A 14,248-nucleotide genomic window follows, 5' to 3' on the forward strand; every position below is an offset into this window, starting at 1 on the left:
ATAGTCCCTGTTTTTAAGAAACTTGCATTTTAATGTGGCAGACAACAGGTACATACTTTCTATAGATGTATATAGAATATATATAAAAAAATGAATGCAGGGTAATTTTTGGGGAGAGGACACTAGTTGCTGGGGAATCATGAAAGGCTTCTTGTACAAAGAGGTGTTTAAAGTGCGTTTTGAAGGAAACCAGAATTCCATGAGGTAGAAATGAGAAACTTCTAGATATGATGGTCAGCTAGTGCAAAGGCATGGAAATAGGTGATGGAGAGTTGTATGTGTGAGGAAGAGCAACTGGCCAATATGGCCAAATTAAAGAGTACACAGAGGTGTGTAAAGGTATAAAAAGACTGGGAAGATATAAAGGGGTCAACTTTTAAAGAGCTTTAAATGTCAGAGTATTTTCTATTTGATCCTAGAGATTATAGGGAGCCACTGGAGTTTATTGACCAGGGGAAAGTGACAAGATCAAACCTGCCTTTTAGGAAAATCACTTTGACTGACTATAAGAAGGATTAAAGTGAGAAGATTTTTAAAAAATTAAATAATATTTTATTTTTTCCCAATTACATGTAAGAACAATTTTTAATACTCATTTTTTAAAATTTTGAGTTCCAAATTTTCTTCTTCTCTCCCTCCTCCTCCCTGAGACAGTAAGCAATTTGATATAGGTTAACATGTGTGATCATGTGAAACAAATTTCTGTATTAGTCATGTTGTGAAAAAAGATAGAACCCCACTCCGTGCAAAAAAAAAAAAAAAAAAACAACCCAAAGACAAAAACACACACAAATTAAAGAAAGTGAAAAATTATATGCTTTGATTTCAGTTCAGCCTTTATCAGTTCTTTCTCTGGATGTGGATAATATTTATCATCATGAGTCCTTCGGAATTGTCTTGGATCATTGTATTGCTGAGAATAGTTAAGTCATTCACTGTTAATCATTGTACAATATAGCTGTTACTGTGTATAATATTCTCTTGGTTCTGCTTACTTTACTTTGCATCATCTTGTGTAAATCTTTCCAAGTTTTTCTAAAATCATCCTGTTTGTCATTTCTTACAGCCCAATAGTATTTCATTACAATTATATACCACAACTTGTTCAAGCATTCCCCAACTGATGTATATCTATCATGGAGAAAGATTTAAGTCAGGAAGAAAAATTAGGAGGTGACTGAAATAGTTCCAGGCAGAGAATAGTAGAACTTGAAACTAGAATGATGGCTGTATGAGCGGAGACCAGGGAACCTATGCAAGAAATATTATGGAGGCAGAAAAATAAAATTTCGCAATTAACTAGATATATGGGGTTAATAAATGTGAAAAGTTGAGAATGACTCCAATAATGTGACCCTGGCTGATTGGAAAGGTGTTGGCTGCCCTCTTAATAATAATAGGTAGGTTTGGAAGAGGGGTGGGTTTGGAAAGAAAGATAAATGTATTTTGTTTCAGACATGTTGACTTTGTGATTTCCTTAGAGACATTCCATCCAAGATATTCAATAGGCACTTAGTTACATAGGACTGAAGCTCAGGAGAGAGACTAGGTTGGATATGTAGATTTGGGAGCTGTTTGCATGGAAGTGATAAATGAACCCACGAGAGCTGATGAAGTTAGTAAGTGACAGCAGAGTGAAAACCGCCCAAGATAAAGTGCTGGGCATACCCACATCTTATTTAAATACATACCACACCATAAGGGGCAAATTAATAAGAGACCAAAAATATCAACAGGATTATATGATTGTGCATAGAAAGAATAAAATCACTCATTTTGACGAATCCTAATTGAAGAAGTTATAATAAAGGGGTTCAAATTTCTAGGGAATGAACAAATCACAAATTTCATTATAAAGTATATTTCAGGAGTGGTAAAGGCAGTTTCTAACAAGGATTACCCCAGGCTGAGGGAGATTACAAAAATTTGTTGGATCAGGGAGATGTATATCTTGAAAGGAGAAGGCATGTCCCTCTAGGTGTGGAAGAGATAGACATACAATAATAACAGCATTTATGTAGCACTTGAAGGTTAGTAAAACACTTTATAAATAGTATCTCATTATGTGCCCACAACAACCTTGAGAAATAGATGTTGTGATTGTCTCTACTTTACAGATCGGAAGAAACTGAGGCAGACAGAAGCTAAATTATTTGCCCAGGGTCATACATCTGGTGAGGTTGGGTTTGAACCTAGTTCTTCCTCCAACTCTGCCTGGTGGCACTCTATCCACTGCTACTTACTGATAGCCAATTTGTGTTTACTACCTGAACATGCTTCATGGCTCCCTGTTTTCTGTTTGCTCCTGTCAGGCTTAATATTCAGGTGCAGAAGTTCTGTTTTTAGGTAGAAGATCTTGATGAATAACCCTTCAGGTCTCTGCTTTAAATTTACTATATTGTTTAATGCTGAAAGATAAATATTTCAAGAAAAACTAAGGGAAATTAGCCTTATGATGAAAAGCATGACATAGCTTACAAAGTCCATGACTGCCATCCATTCCTTCCAAAGTGTTCTCTGTTAGAGAATGGAGCTGACGTAGAAAATGAATGAGGTGCATCCACTCTCAGGGATTTGGAATGTAATTTGGTATTTTATATTTGCATGCCTCACTGGCACATTTACACATTTACATGTACAATGGCATCGTTGCTATCCAAATGACGAAACTGTCCAGGTCCCCATAGGCCCTAGTCTCTCTTGAATAGTAGAAATGAATTCCTATCTTCAGGGGCAAGGTGGATCTAAAGAACAATTTTTTTTCTACTGAGCAGTTTGGGTGCCCCTGTTTGGAAAAAGGGACCCATTTTGTGCTATTTATTACTCAGATCTTGGTATGATGTAGGGCAGAGGTGCTTAATATGGGGCCTGTGAACTTTTATTTTTAAATACAGCTTTATAACTGTATTCCAATATGTAAGCATAAAGAAAGTGGGATTTTTTTTGTTGTTTTTTCTGGAGTTCAGTTTCATAGACTCATGCCAAACTGTAAACATCTGAAGGATAAATTTGGTAATTCATAGCTTGTGCTGAGTCATGTGAGTTGTGGTGCCTTCAGGTTTTGAGCCAACCAGGAGCCAAGTCTTTGTTATATATTCTGGGAGGTTGGCATTTTACTTTGGGGACTCGCTCAAGAGAAGGACCTTTTGATTCCCTGGACCAGACTCTGGGTAGCTGTTTAAGTGTCTTCCTGTCCTGCCCCCCATTATTCAGATGTTGGTGCTTTCCTGGTCTGGTAGTATATCTAGGTGGTTGTTTTGATTCTGTTTAGACACTTGGAACCCTGTCTATTGAATTCTTTCTTGGACTACTTATCTGTACTTATCTGTCTGTTAATTAAACTAAGATTATTAACTCCTTTAAAGCTGTCCTTCCTTTAGAAAAGCAGATCAAAGAACCTGTGCTAGCATTCCACCTTTGTGCTAGTATGGTTGCCACTACACAATATAATTGGCTAACTTTGTAGCCCTATGTATTTTATTTTTTAAAAATTATTCTAAGAAGGAGCTCATAGGCTTTACTAGCCTGTCAAAAGGGTTCATAACACAAAAAAGATAAAAAATCCCTGTTCTAGGGTACAATGTAGGTATCACCTCCCAGGGACAGTCTTGTCCACAATGTTTGGGCTTCTTTATAGTAAAGAGATGCTTGACAATAGATAGGAAGTTAAGTGAGCATTCTGAACTGCTTTAATGCTTGTTGCTACCTGGGAGAAAATATGCATAGTGGTCTCCTGGGCCTTCCTTGGGACTGGCCTCAGTTCAAACCATTGTGAACAAAGAAGTTTACACAGTTGAATACTGATGGTGTGTCAAAAACTTCTTTTGAGAAATATATAATCTGTTGTTTCATATTTGATTTCAGTTCTTATGATTTAAATTTTCTTTTTTAAATAAATTATATATTTTTCCAACTCCATGTAAAAACAATTTTTAATATGTTTTTCTCTTAAACTTTGAGTTCAAATTCTCTCCCTCTCTCCCTCTCCTCTCTCCTCCATGGGAAGGCAAGCAAATTGATATATATTATATATGTGCAGTCATACAAAATATATTTCCATATTAGTCGTTATGAAAGAAAACACAGACCAAAAAAAACCTAGACAAATTAAGTAAAAAACTGTGTTTCAATCTGCATTCTGACTACATCAATTTTTTCTCTGAAGGTGGATGGCATTTTTTATAGTAAATCCTTTGGAATTGTCTTAGATCATTGCATTGCAAAGAATAGCTAAGTCATTCACAGTCTATCATCATACAATATTGCTTTTACTGTGTACAATGTTCTCCTGGTTTTTCCTGCTTCACTTTGCATCAGTTGATATGTCTTTCCAGGTGATTTACACTGTTTTCAAAAGGGGTCATTTTGTTCTCTGCTCCTGTGTTTTTGTCTTCCCAAGAAAAAGGCACTGTATATCTTCCTATTCTTTCAAAAAGTTGTTGAGGATCAGAATGAATTTAAGACCAAAGCAACCCTTAAAAGAACTGCCATTCTCCCACCTGAGAAAAGTGGTCAGTTACCTTTAGATTTCCTGTTTAAAAGATATACTAACAGACAAGCATGATTTCATTAGCATAAGATGCTTCTAACAAGAAAATTCCCTCCATCAATACAAATTGACAGACTTGCTTGAATTTATAGCTTTAGGTGCCTAGGGCACTGAAAGGCTAAATAACTTGTCCCAGGGCACATGGAGCCAGTAGGTATCTGAGGTGTGACTTGAACAGAGTTCTTTCATGACCCATGGCCAGAGCTCTACTCCTTATGCAATTATTTCTCTCATCAAAAGAAATGCCTCAATGTAAAATATCGAAAATTCAAGCAGCCTTTATTCATAATTATTTTGAAATTTTTGAATCCAAAACCTAGTTTTTTTAATGGTCATATTGGAGAACCAATGAATTTACATTTAAATGTATAGGTATTCCAGCTTTTAAAAAAATGTTATCTTTCTCAAAGCAGCTGAAATTTCATGAAGACTTTTTTTCTGACTGAAGTTGCCAACAACCTGATATGATTTCTAACTTCTCAAGGTCTCTTATCCTTTGTAACTTCTAGAGGAATGTTTTCCTCAGTTCAGATTAACTCATGATGCACTGCTGCACACATAAATGTACACAAATACTATAAAAGCTTTTACAATATTTCTTTGCCAGAGGAAGGATACCAAATCAGTCAGAAAACATTTATTAGGTGCCAGTCACTGTTACCTAAGTGAGGATCCAAAGAAACATAAAAGACAATCCTTCCTCCCAAGGCACTAATCATCTAATAGAGGTCACCACACGCAAACTATGTACCATAATCACCACCACAATAACAATAATAGGTAATCTTTTTTTTTTTTAATTTTTTTATTTTTTTTAATGTTTAACAATCACTGCCATACAATTGCAATTTTATCCCTCCCCACCCACCCCCCACTACCTCCCTCCCTCCCCATGACTGCATACAATTCTGTATAGATTCTACATATACTTTCCTATTGAGTATATTTTCACTATAGTCATGCTATGTAGTCAGACTAAGATAAATGAAAGAATCCGTATAACAAATCAGAACATGATACACAAACAGATACACATACACAAACATGATCTGCTACATTATGTGAGTGACTTCCATATTTCTCTCTCTGAGTGTGGAAGGCATTTTGCCTTGAGGTCCACCATTGGGATTTTTTTTTTTTTCAGAAGTTCTTGTGTTATTACAAAAATCTAAGTCTACCAGAAAAAACTCTCACACACTGTGGTTGTTGCTGTGCATAAAGTTCTCCTGGTTCTGCTCCTTTCACTCAGCATCAGGTCATATAAGTCCTTCCAGGCCTCTCTGAAGTCTTCTTGTTCATCATTTAATAATAGGTAATCTTTACGTGGTATTTACTATGTGTCAGGCACAGGTGCTAAGCATATTAGAATTATTAAAATTTCATTTGATTCTCACCACAACGCTGGGGGGTAAGTTCTATTATTATCCCTATTTTAAGGATGAGGAAACTGAGGCAAGTAAAGGCTAAGTGATTTGCCCAGTGTCACCCAGCTAATAAGTGCCTGAAGTCAGATTTGAACTCAGGTGTTTCTGACTCCAGGTTCAGAGCTCTATCTACTGAACTACCTGAAAATAAATTTTATATATAGGATAAATTGGAAATAATCAACAGAGGGAAAGCACTTGAATTCAGAGGGATTGGAAAAAGCTTCCTATAAATTTTAGTTGGGACTTGAAGGAAGTCCAGGAAGTTAGGAGGCAGAAATCAGGAGGGAGATCATTCCAGGCAAGGGGGACTTGTGTCTGAAGGACAAATGTCTCCATTACTTAATGTTCTAAAAGATTCCATCTGTCTTTTCCATATCCGCAGCAGGACTTCAGTATCTGTGAAATTAAGTATAAAATCATTAGCAATCTTCAAGATTCTCTAGGGATGGTAAAAAAAAAACCCAACTAAACAAGATTATATAAATGACACTGATATAGTGCCTTGAGGATAGGTAAGATAGTTAATATATATTAAATTACTCAGTGCTTCCCGCACCCCTGTGAGGGAGGCGCTATAAGCTACAGGAGAGGGAACTGAGGACCTTTGTGAGTATCGGAGGCAAGGCCTGATTCCAAATGTTTCTTGAATCTAAGTCCAGCAGAGCAATCCTTTCATGTAAATAATCGAGGAGGGAGGTTGCCCAGTGGTCAAATTTTCAAGGTCAAAATGGTTAGCTTTTAAAAGCTGGGATTGTTGGGACATACTCTTCAAGACCTTGGGATGTGTTTCTTTTGTTTCCTTCAGCTGGGTTAGGAATTAAAAAAACAAACAAGCAAACAACTTTTTGCACAATATCAAGGTTCCAAATTATCCTAGCTTATTGGTTATGACAATACTATATTTCAAAATAGTAGACCCATCTCTGTCTTGTTTCCTTTTGTACATTTACAGAGGTTTACATAGGACTCATTTATATTTATATCATAGCATTACTTTCTAATTTCATAATTATAGCTTTGGAACATCAAATAAATGCTTGAGAAGAGGGATTAAGGGGATGTTTGCAATATAGTGGAAAAAGAATTGGCTGGATTTAGAGAATCTGAGTTCATATTCTAAGTTTACTACCTGTATGACCTTGGGCAAGTCACTTAACACTCCTGGGTCCCAGTTTCCTCATTTAAAATAAAGTAGTGAAGTGGTTGAACTAGATAGCCTCTAATATCTCTTTCAGGTCTAGATCTATGAGTCATAATTTAGGTTTTTGTTTTCTTTTTTTTTATTTTAGTTCAACAAATCTAGGGATTAAGGAAGTCTTTTTCTATATATTTCTTTATCTTGTCACTGTTTCCTTTCCTCATTGTCCAGACCAAGAGAAAAATAGATGAAATAAAAATGAAGCAAAATGACAGTTCAAATCAAACTCTAATCCTCCATGCTTTAAAAAATTGGATAGCTAACTTGTATTTCTTTTTTTGCTGACTGATTTTATTTGGGACTTCTTCCCATTCTTAATGATGAGCTTCATACATACACATACACACACAAATATATACACATACATATATACATATTTATATGCATATATACAGAGATACAGTATTTGTATATATATTATGTATATATATATATACATTTAAAAGACATATATGAACAGATCAGAAACACTTTTGTTGACACACACTCATCCACGCCAACAAATCATTATCTGAGTAGATTATTAACTAGATATCAACTAGATCCATAACATGCTCCTTTACCCATTTCCCGGATAGGAATAAAATACAGAGATTATCTTTAAGTTTGTGTTGGCATTCCAAATTGCCTTTTAAGGTTCCTGTCACCAAACTGAGGATTCTTTGAGTTCTATCACTGAAACAATTCTCTATTTTCTATACACTGGGAGATTTTTTTTTTCTATTCAAGTTACTTTTTGACAATTTCTTTTTCTCTTCTATGTTCTGCATATGTTGGGAAGTGAAAAAGGGACATTCCTAAGGTTCTTTATCATATTATATTGGAGAATAATTTGGAGATACATTAAGCTACATGCTCATAGGGGTTAGAGGCATTTCATCCAGTCACTTTCTTTTCCTACTAATCACCCTACATAGCACACCTTAGTGTAATTTTGCTTTAGGTTCAGACAACTGGAGATCTTCCCTTGTTCCTTTGATTTTTAACAGTTATAGACTATTTCATCCTGGGGCCCTCACAATCTATTAAGAGTAGATACAGGACTTCTGACTATCTGGAAAACCTAGTACTTAGTTGTCCTTCATTTTGATTCCTAATAGAACCTAAGCATGACAGGAACAAATAAAAAACAATATTAGCCCAAAGGGTCATGCACAAGTTGGTAACACAGTTAAAGATTTTTTTCTCTCTAAGGAATAGTACAATCCTATAATAGGTAGCAGTTCACAGTTCTCATGATCAAATCCCTGAGAAACTAGAGAGGGTGAAAGTTTGTGGGAGGCTCATAAGTTCTATGTTCTGAGTCTTTAATCCACCTGGGGAGAGCATCCAGATGAGCAAGTTTAAAGATAACTAAAATCCCCTTAGAGTTATTTACTAGGGAATGGGACAATCAAACAGTTCTAGCATCCTTTTTCTTTTCTTCCCTTGTGCTCATACAAATGTCCTCAATGCCTTGCTTAGATGGGAAAAAATCCTTTAGACCCAGATTGAGGGGCATTTCCTGGAATATTAGCAGTTATACTCCTTTCCCATTACCTGCCAAAGTCTGGACTCATAGTTACTCCTTCCATGCCTCTGGAATCAATAGTTCACCTTCTCAATGCAGCCAAAGCCCCATTTATTACAACTCAATTATCTCTTCATTGGTGGCAGTTAGGACAACATCACCTTGGTTCACTTAATACCAGTTTGAATGTTATCTCTAAATGTTTCATTTACAACCACAGTAACATTTTGTACTTTAGTAATATAAATTTATATTTTCTAACTTTAAAAAATATCATATATAAAAATAAATAACTCTGCTCATTTATAATGACCAACTTCTATCTGGATCTTACATTTGTAACATCCTATTACAATAATTAGCTTATTTTAAGCCTACAATAAATACAATGACCTCTAAGGTCTACTTGGTGCTCTGATGCTTTAGGGAATTTATTTTAGATGAAAAGTTTAGTGTTCAATCACCATTGTTCTAAACCCTTAATTAGGAAAATTCATACCCTTTAAGATGGACGTTGGGCTCTCTGCATGAATTCATATTTAGATATACTTCTAGCTAATCTCTGAACCCTCTGTGGTTGAGACAAAATTCAGGTTTCCTAAAATGTTTGGTGAAACAGGAGATTGTATTTTAGTGTAGGTGGAAAGATGGGCATCAGGAGAGCAAACTGAAAAAGGAACAGACATTTTATTGGGGTTTCCCTAGGTCCCTGAGTCAGTAGGCACACTGGCAAAGTCAGCACAGGTTGTCTTCTCAGAGATACTTGTCCCACTGTCACCTTGCCTAAGGTCTCTCTCCTCTTTTAAGGTCTCTCTCTTTCTCTCTTTTCCCCTCCCCTCTCCTCTCCTCCTGGGGGTGCTCTACCCAGGGGAAGATACATTTCCATGGCCTTTTTTCCTGCCTTTTTTCCTTTTTACTGGCTAGATTTCTTGCTCAAACACTAAGCCTTAAATCCAATTCACTCTGGAGCTCATCTATTGGACAACAGGTCCCTGCCCATCTAGCATTGAGTGCATGTAAATACTAAAATAGTAATTGTTTCTCTTTTACCCAGGAATCCTGAGGGTCTTCCCCTCCCAGTTTGATTTTTTTTTAAAGGGGCAATCCTGTGAGTAACTACTGTGGTGGAGTGGATAGAGCACCAGTGCAGGAGTCAGGAGGACCTGAGTTCAAATCTCACCTCAGACACTTGACACTCACTAGCTGTGTCGCTTAACCTCAATTGCCTCATCCTGGGTCATGTCCAGTCACCCTGATGAATACCTGGTCACTGGATTCAGATGGCTCTGGAGGAGAAGTGAGGCTAGTGACCTGCACAGCCCTCCCTCACTCAAAACAAAGTCAAGTGCAAGTCATGTCATCATTTCTCTGATGGCATGATCTTCTTTGGCAACAAAGGATGAACACACACACACACACACACACACACACACACACACACATACACACACATGCTTAAAAAAGGTGTATTCATTGAATAGGTGTTTCTCACTCAAAGTGAGAAAGTGATAAGACCTTGGCCTAAAATGGCAAGGGTCCCACAAAGCATCCTGGACCATCTCCAGTTGTCCTGATGGACCCAGATGGCTCTGGAGAAGAAAGTGAGGCTGCTAATCTCCCTCAGTCAAATCAATGTCAAGTGCAAGTCATGTCATTCTCTTCGAAAAAGACAAAAACACAAGGCCTGCCAGTTCTTGACTCAGCTATATGTAACACCCCTACCCCACTCCCTCCTCTTCTCTTCCAGAGCTCAGAATATCTATCTGGCTCAAAGGTAGCTCCTCCCTCTTTTTCAAATTCCTTAGAGTTAAGACAAAGCTTTGAGGTATAACAGACCCTGTTCACACTCAGGTCCAATTGATTGTTTCAATTATTTTTAAGTGACTGGGATAATACAAGGAACTCCACCCTTAAAACAATTATTTTTTTAAAATGTTTAACAAACAAATGCTTTTAAAAATGCTAAACTAGAAAAAAATCTCTTTCCATTACAGAACAATTGGTAATATCGAAAAATCTGCAACTACACATACAGTATTTGTGTGGAAACATATATGAAGTGACCTGGTATGGAACAACTACAGTATGTCTTTGCTCTTCCTGATGAAGAAACACAAGTTACAGAAAGAATTCATTGTGGTAACCCAGATCGTCAAGCTACATTTGGAGAAATGTAACTGTTGTTCAAATCAAAATAAATATGTAGTACAGGTTGCTCTAGAATATTTATATTACTTCATATATATGCATATATGTCTCTGTTCAACTCATTTGCTAGTGACTGTGAGCACAGTTATTACTTATGACATAGAAAAACCTATAAGAAGCTTTTTTTTTTTTTTTTTTAATTTTTTTTTTATTAATTTTTTTATTTTTTTTAATGTTTAACAATCACTGCCATACAATTGCGATTTTATCCCTCCCCACCCACCCCCCACTACCTCCCTCCCTCCCCACGACTGCATACAATTCTGTATAGATTCTACATATACTTTCCTATTGAGTATATTTTCACTATCGTCATGCTATGTAGTCAGACTAAGATAAATGAAAGAATCCGTATAACAAATCAGAACATGATACACAAACAGATACACATACACAAACATGATCTGCTACATTATGTGAGTGACTTCCATATTTCTCTCTCTGAGTGTGGAAGGCTTTTTGCCTTGAGGTCCTCCATTGGGATTTTTTTTTTTTTCAGAAGTTCTTGTGTTATTACAAAAATCTAAGTCTACCAGAAAAAACTCTCACACGCTGTGGTTGTTGCTGTGCATAAAGTTCTCCTGGTTCTGCTCCTTTCACTCAGCATCAGGTCATATAAGTCCTTCCAGGCCTCTCTGAAGTCTTCTTGTTCATCATTTCTTATGGCACAATAGTACTCCATTACATTCATATACCATAATTTATTCAGCCATTCCCCAATTGATGGACATCCCCTTGACTTCCAGTTTTTGGCAACTACATAGAGTGCTGCTATAAATATTTTTGTACATGTGGGACCCTTTCCCATTTTTATGATCTCTTGGGGATATAGTCCTAGTAGCGATATTGCTGGGTCAAAGGGTATGCACATTTTTGTAGCCCTTTGGGCATAGTTCCTATAAGAAGCTTTAATGACAAGGATTCCTTAAGTAAAAATTTTTAAAAATCAGGCTGCCAATTTAAAGTATTTGAAAAATGATAGTCATGACAAAACTAAGCATTCTGATATTTATTCCTCATATGAAAGTCTCCTTATTTAGAGTTTTCTACTCTGGAATTTTGATTCATACTCTCTCACTGGGCAAACTATTACACTTTTATTTTCAAATACTTTGTGTTCCTTTTATCCTGACAAAGAAGGATGTTATAGAATTATAGCACCAACTTTCAACATAGACTTAAAAATACTTATTAGTCATGATTTTTACACTGATTTTTCACTTTCTAAATTTTAAATGGGTCAAAAAATACAAGTCTAATGTATGTCAGCACAATCAGTTTCACAGTTATTGTATTTTTACTTGCATGAATCTAGGAGCTCATTCTTCCACTGGTACAGATTTCACTCCATCCAGGCCTTTTGCTCTCTGTGATTCTTCTCCACGTACTTTCATGAATTTGACATAGAGCCTGAAGACCTTCAAATGTGCTAGAGATCGTCCACAATGTCTTTTAATGTTTCATTAATACCAGTATAACATTTGAGTTTTCCATATTATTCTTCATTCTTGCTATATAACTATACTCAGTATTAATTAATTTATCTTAACTGTGCCACAGGAAAGTTTTTAATCTTGTTTTTAAAAATGAGAACTAGAACACAAAAGTAGCAAGGATTTATTTGGAGATCCTATATGGGGATGAATACCATTTTGAAAACTGATATAACAAAGTTCATAGAAAAATGACACATTTTTCAATAGAAGTTTAATCACTTTATGTCAGATTATTTTTCCCACCTAATTATGCTAATTCCAAAAGTTTTTCATGTGCAAGAATACTGTTTTAAGCTTACAGTATATGAGTTATACAGATATAAACCTACTGCCATGTACTCAATAGAAATTTAATAAAAGTTTCTTGATGATGACAGTGTGATTATACAGAAAATATTCTCAAATTTCTGTGCCAATGAAATCCACTGTTTAGAGGGAATGAATTATGCAAGTTTGGGTGGAGGAATAAAGCTTTGACATTTAAAAGGATCTATAATAAAGATAAAGAATTTTTTTAACGTACAGGAAAGGCTTTTTAGACTGCTGTTTGTCACTCACTCCAAGATGCATTGGTAAGATTTCTTTATGGTCCTATCTGGAACTACAAACCACATAGGAGTTTTTAAAAAATCTATCAAGCAAGGTAAACAAATTTGAGTTTTTAAAAAAACTGAGTCAAGGATAATTAACATGTTTTTAAAATGTATTGATTTTTTCTCTGCTTTTAGCACTTTAAAAACTCTAATATTAATGTCACTTTCAATTAAACCATAGTGCCTGTCAAAATGTATATCTCTAATGACACTTTCTTAGTGAGTATTAATCTCTCTCTCTCTCTCTCTCTCTCTCTCTCTCTCTCTTTTTCTCTCTCTCTCTCAATAGTGGAACTCATCCTGTTTGTTTTTCAAAGTGGCTATTGATACTAGAAATATCATTGTACCACAATTTAAATAAATTGCTTTAAAAAAAAACCTTTATTGTTCAATTGGATTCTCTGTGGGCTAAAAATCTTCAGATTTGGCTTATTTTTTTTTTATTTAATATATTAGCTTTTCTGCAGCCAAGTTAAGAAAATGGATTTTCTACATTTTAAGAAGGAGAGTAACAAGCTGGAGAGTGTCCAGAGGAGGATGACAATGATGGCAGATGGCCTCAAGGTCATGCCATATAAAGTTAGTTTAAGAAACTGGGGATGCATAGCCTGGAGAAAAAAAGACTGAGGAGGACATGATAATCATATTCAAGTATTTGATGGGCCATTCCTTGGAAAAGGAATTCGATTTGTTCTGTTTAGCTTGAGAAGACAGAACTAGGAGCACTTCTTGGAAGTTACAAAGAGGTAAATTAGGATTGAGGTAAGAAAAAACTTCCTAACTAACATTTATAGTTAACTAAAAATGAAATGTGTTTGCCTTAGGAGAGAGTGGTTTCCTCTTCATTGGAGGTCTTCAAGCAAAGGCTAGATGAACATTTATTTGTCTGTTAGGATGTGGAGGAGCTTATTTTTCGGGTATGTTAGATTTCCCAAATCTCTGAAATTTTGTCATTTTGTGAAGTGATGAGAGGAAGGAGGAGACATAAAAGCCATAATTTTGATTAATGTAAGCCCAGTGAGAGAGGTAACATGGTAGAGGGGATACAGTGACTGCTTCATTGCCAGGAAGATGTCATTCAAATCCTCCTTCTGACAGATAGTAGCTGTGTGATCATGGAACAAATTACTGAACCTCTCAATGCTCTAGGCAACTCTTTAAGACTAGCGTCAACTCTGATAAATGGCTAAAGAGGCACAGAGGTCATGCAACCACTGTTAACTCTGAAAAATATCAAAGAGCTCATAGGAGTAATGCCCTGTTAACT

At 35.9% G+C, this 14,248-nt stretch overlaps 1 protein-coding gene across 3 annotated transcripts in view; it reads left to right on the forward strand.

Annotated features, from left to right (window-relative positions):
- The window catches only part of BEND6 (BEN domain containing 6), a 79,546-nt gene extending 68,537 nt beyond the window's left edge, over positions 1–11,009 (forward strand). For all 3 annotated transcript variants that reach the window (XM_072642533.1, XM_072642532.1, XM_072642534.1), the window contains one exon: positions 10,679–11,009. In XM_072642533.1, the coding sequence (XP_072498634.1) occupies position 10,679 (1 nt within the window). In that variant the 3' untranslated portion in view covers positions 10,680–11,009. The remainder of the gene's footprint in view (positions 1–10,678) is intronic.
- Positions 11,010–14,248: the final 3,239 nt, after the last annotated feature.

The sequence above is a fragment of the Notamacropus eugenii genome, chromosome 2 (genome assembly GCF_028372415.1).
Source record: "Notamacropus eugenii isolate mMacEug1 chromosome 2, mMacEug1.pri_v2, whole genome shotgun sequence".
NCBI lineage: Eukaryota > Metazoa > Chordata > Mammalia > Diprotodontia > Macropodidae > Notamacropus > Notamacropus eugenii.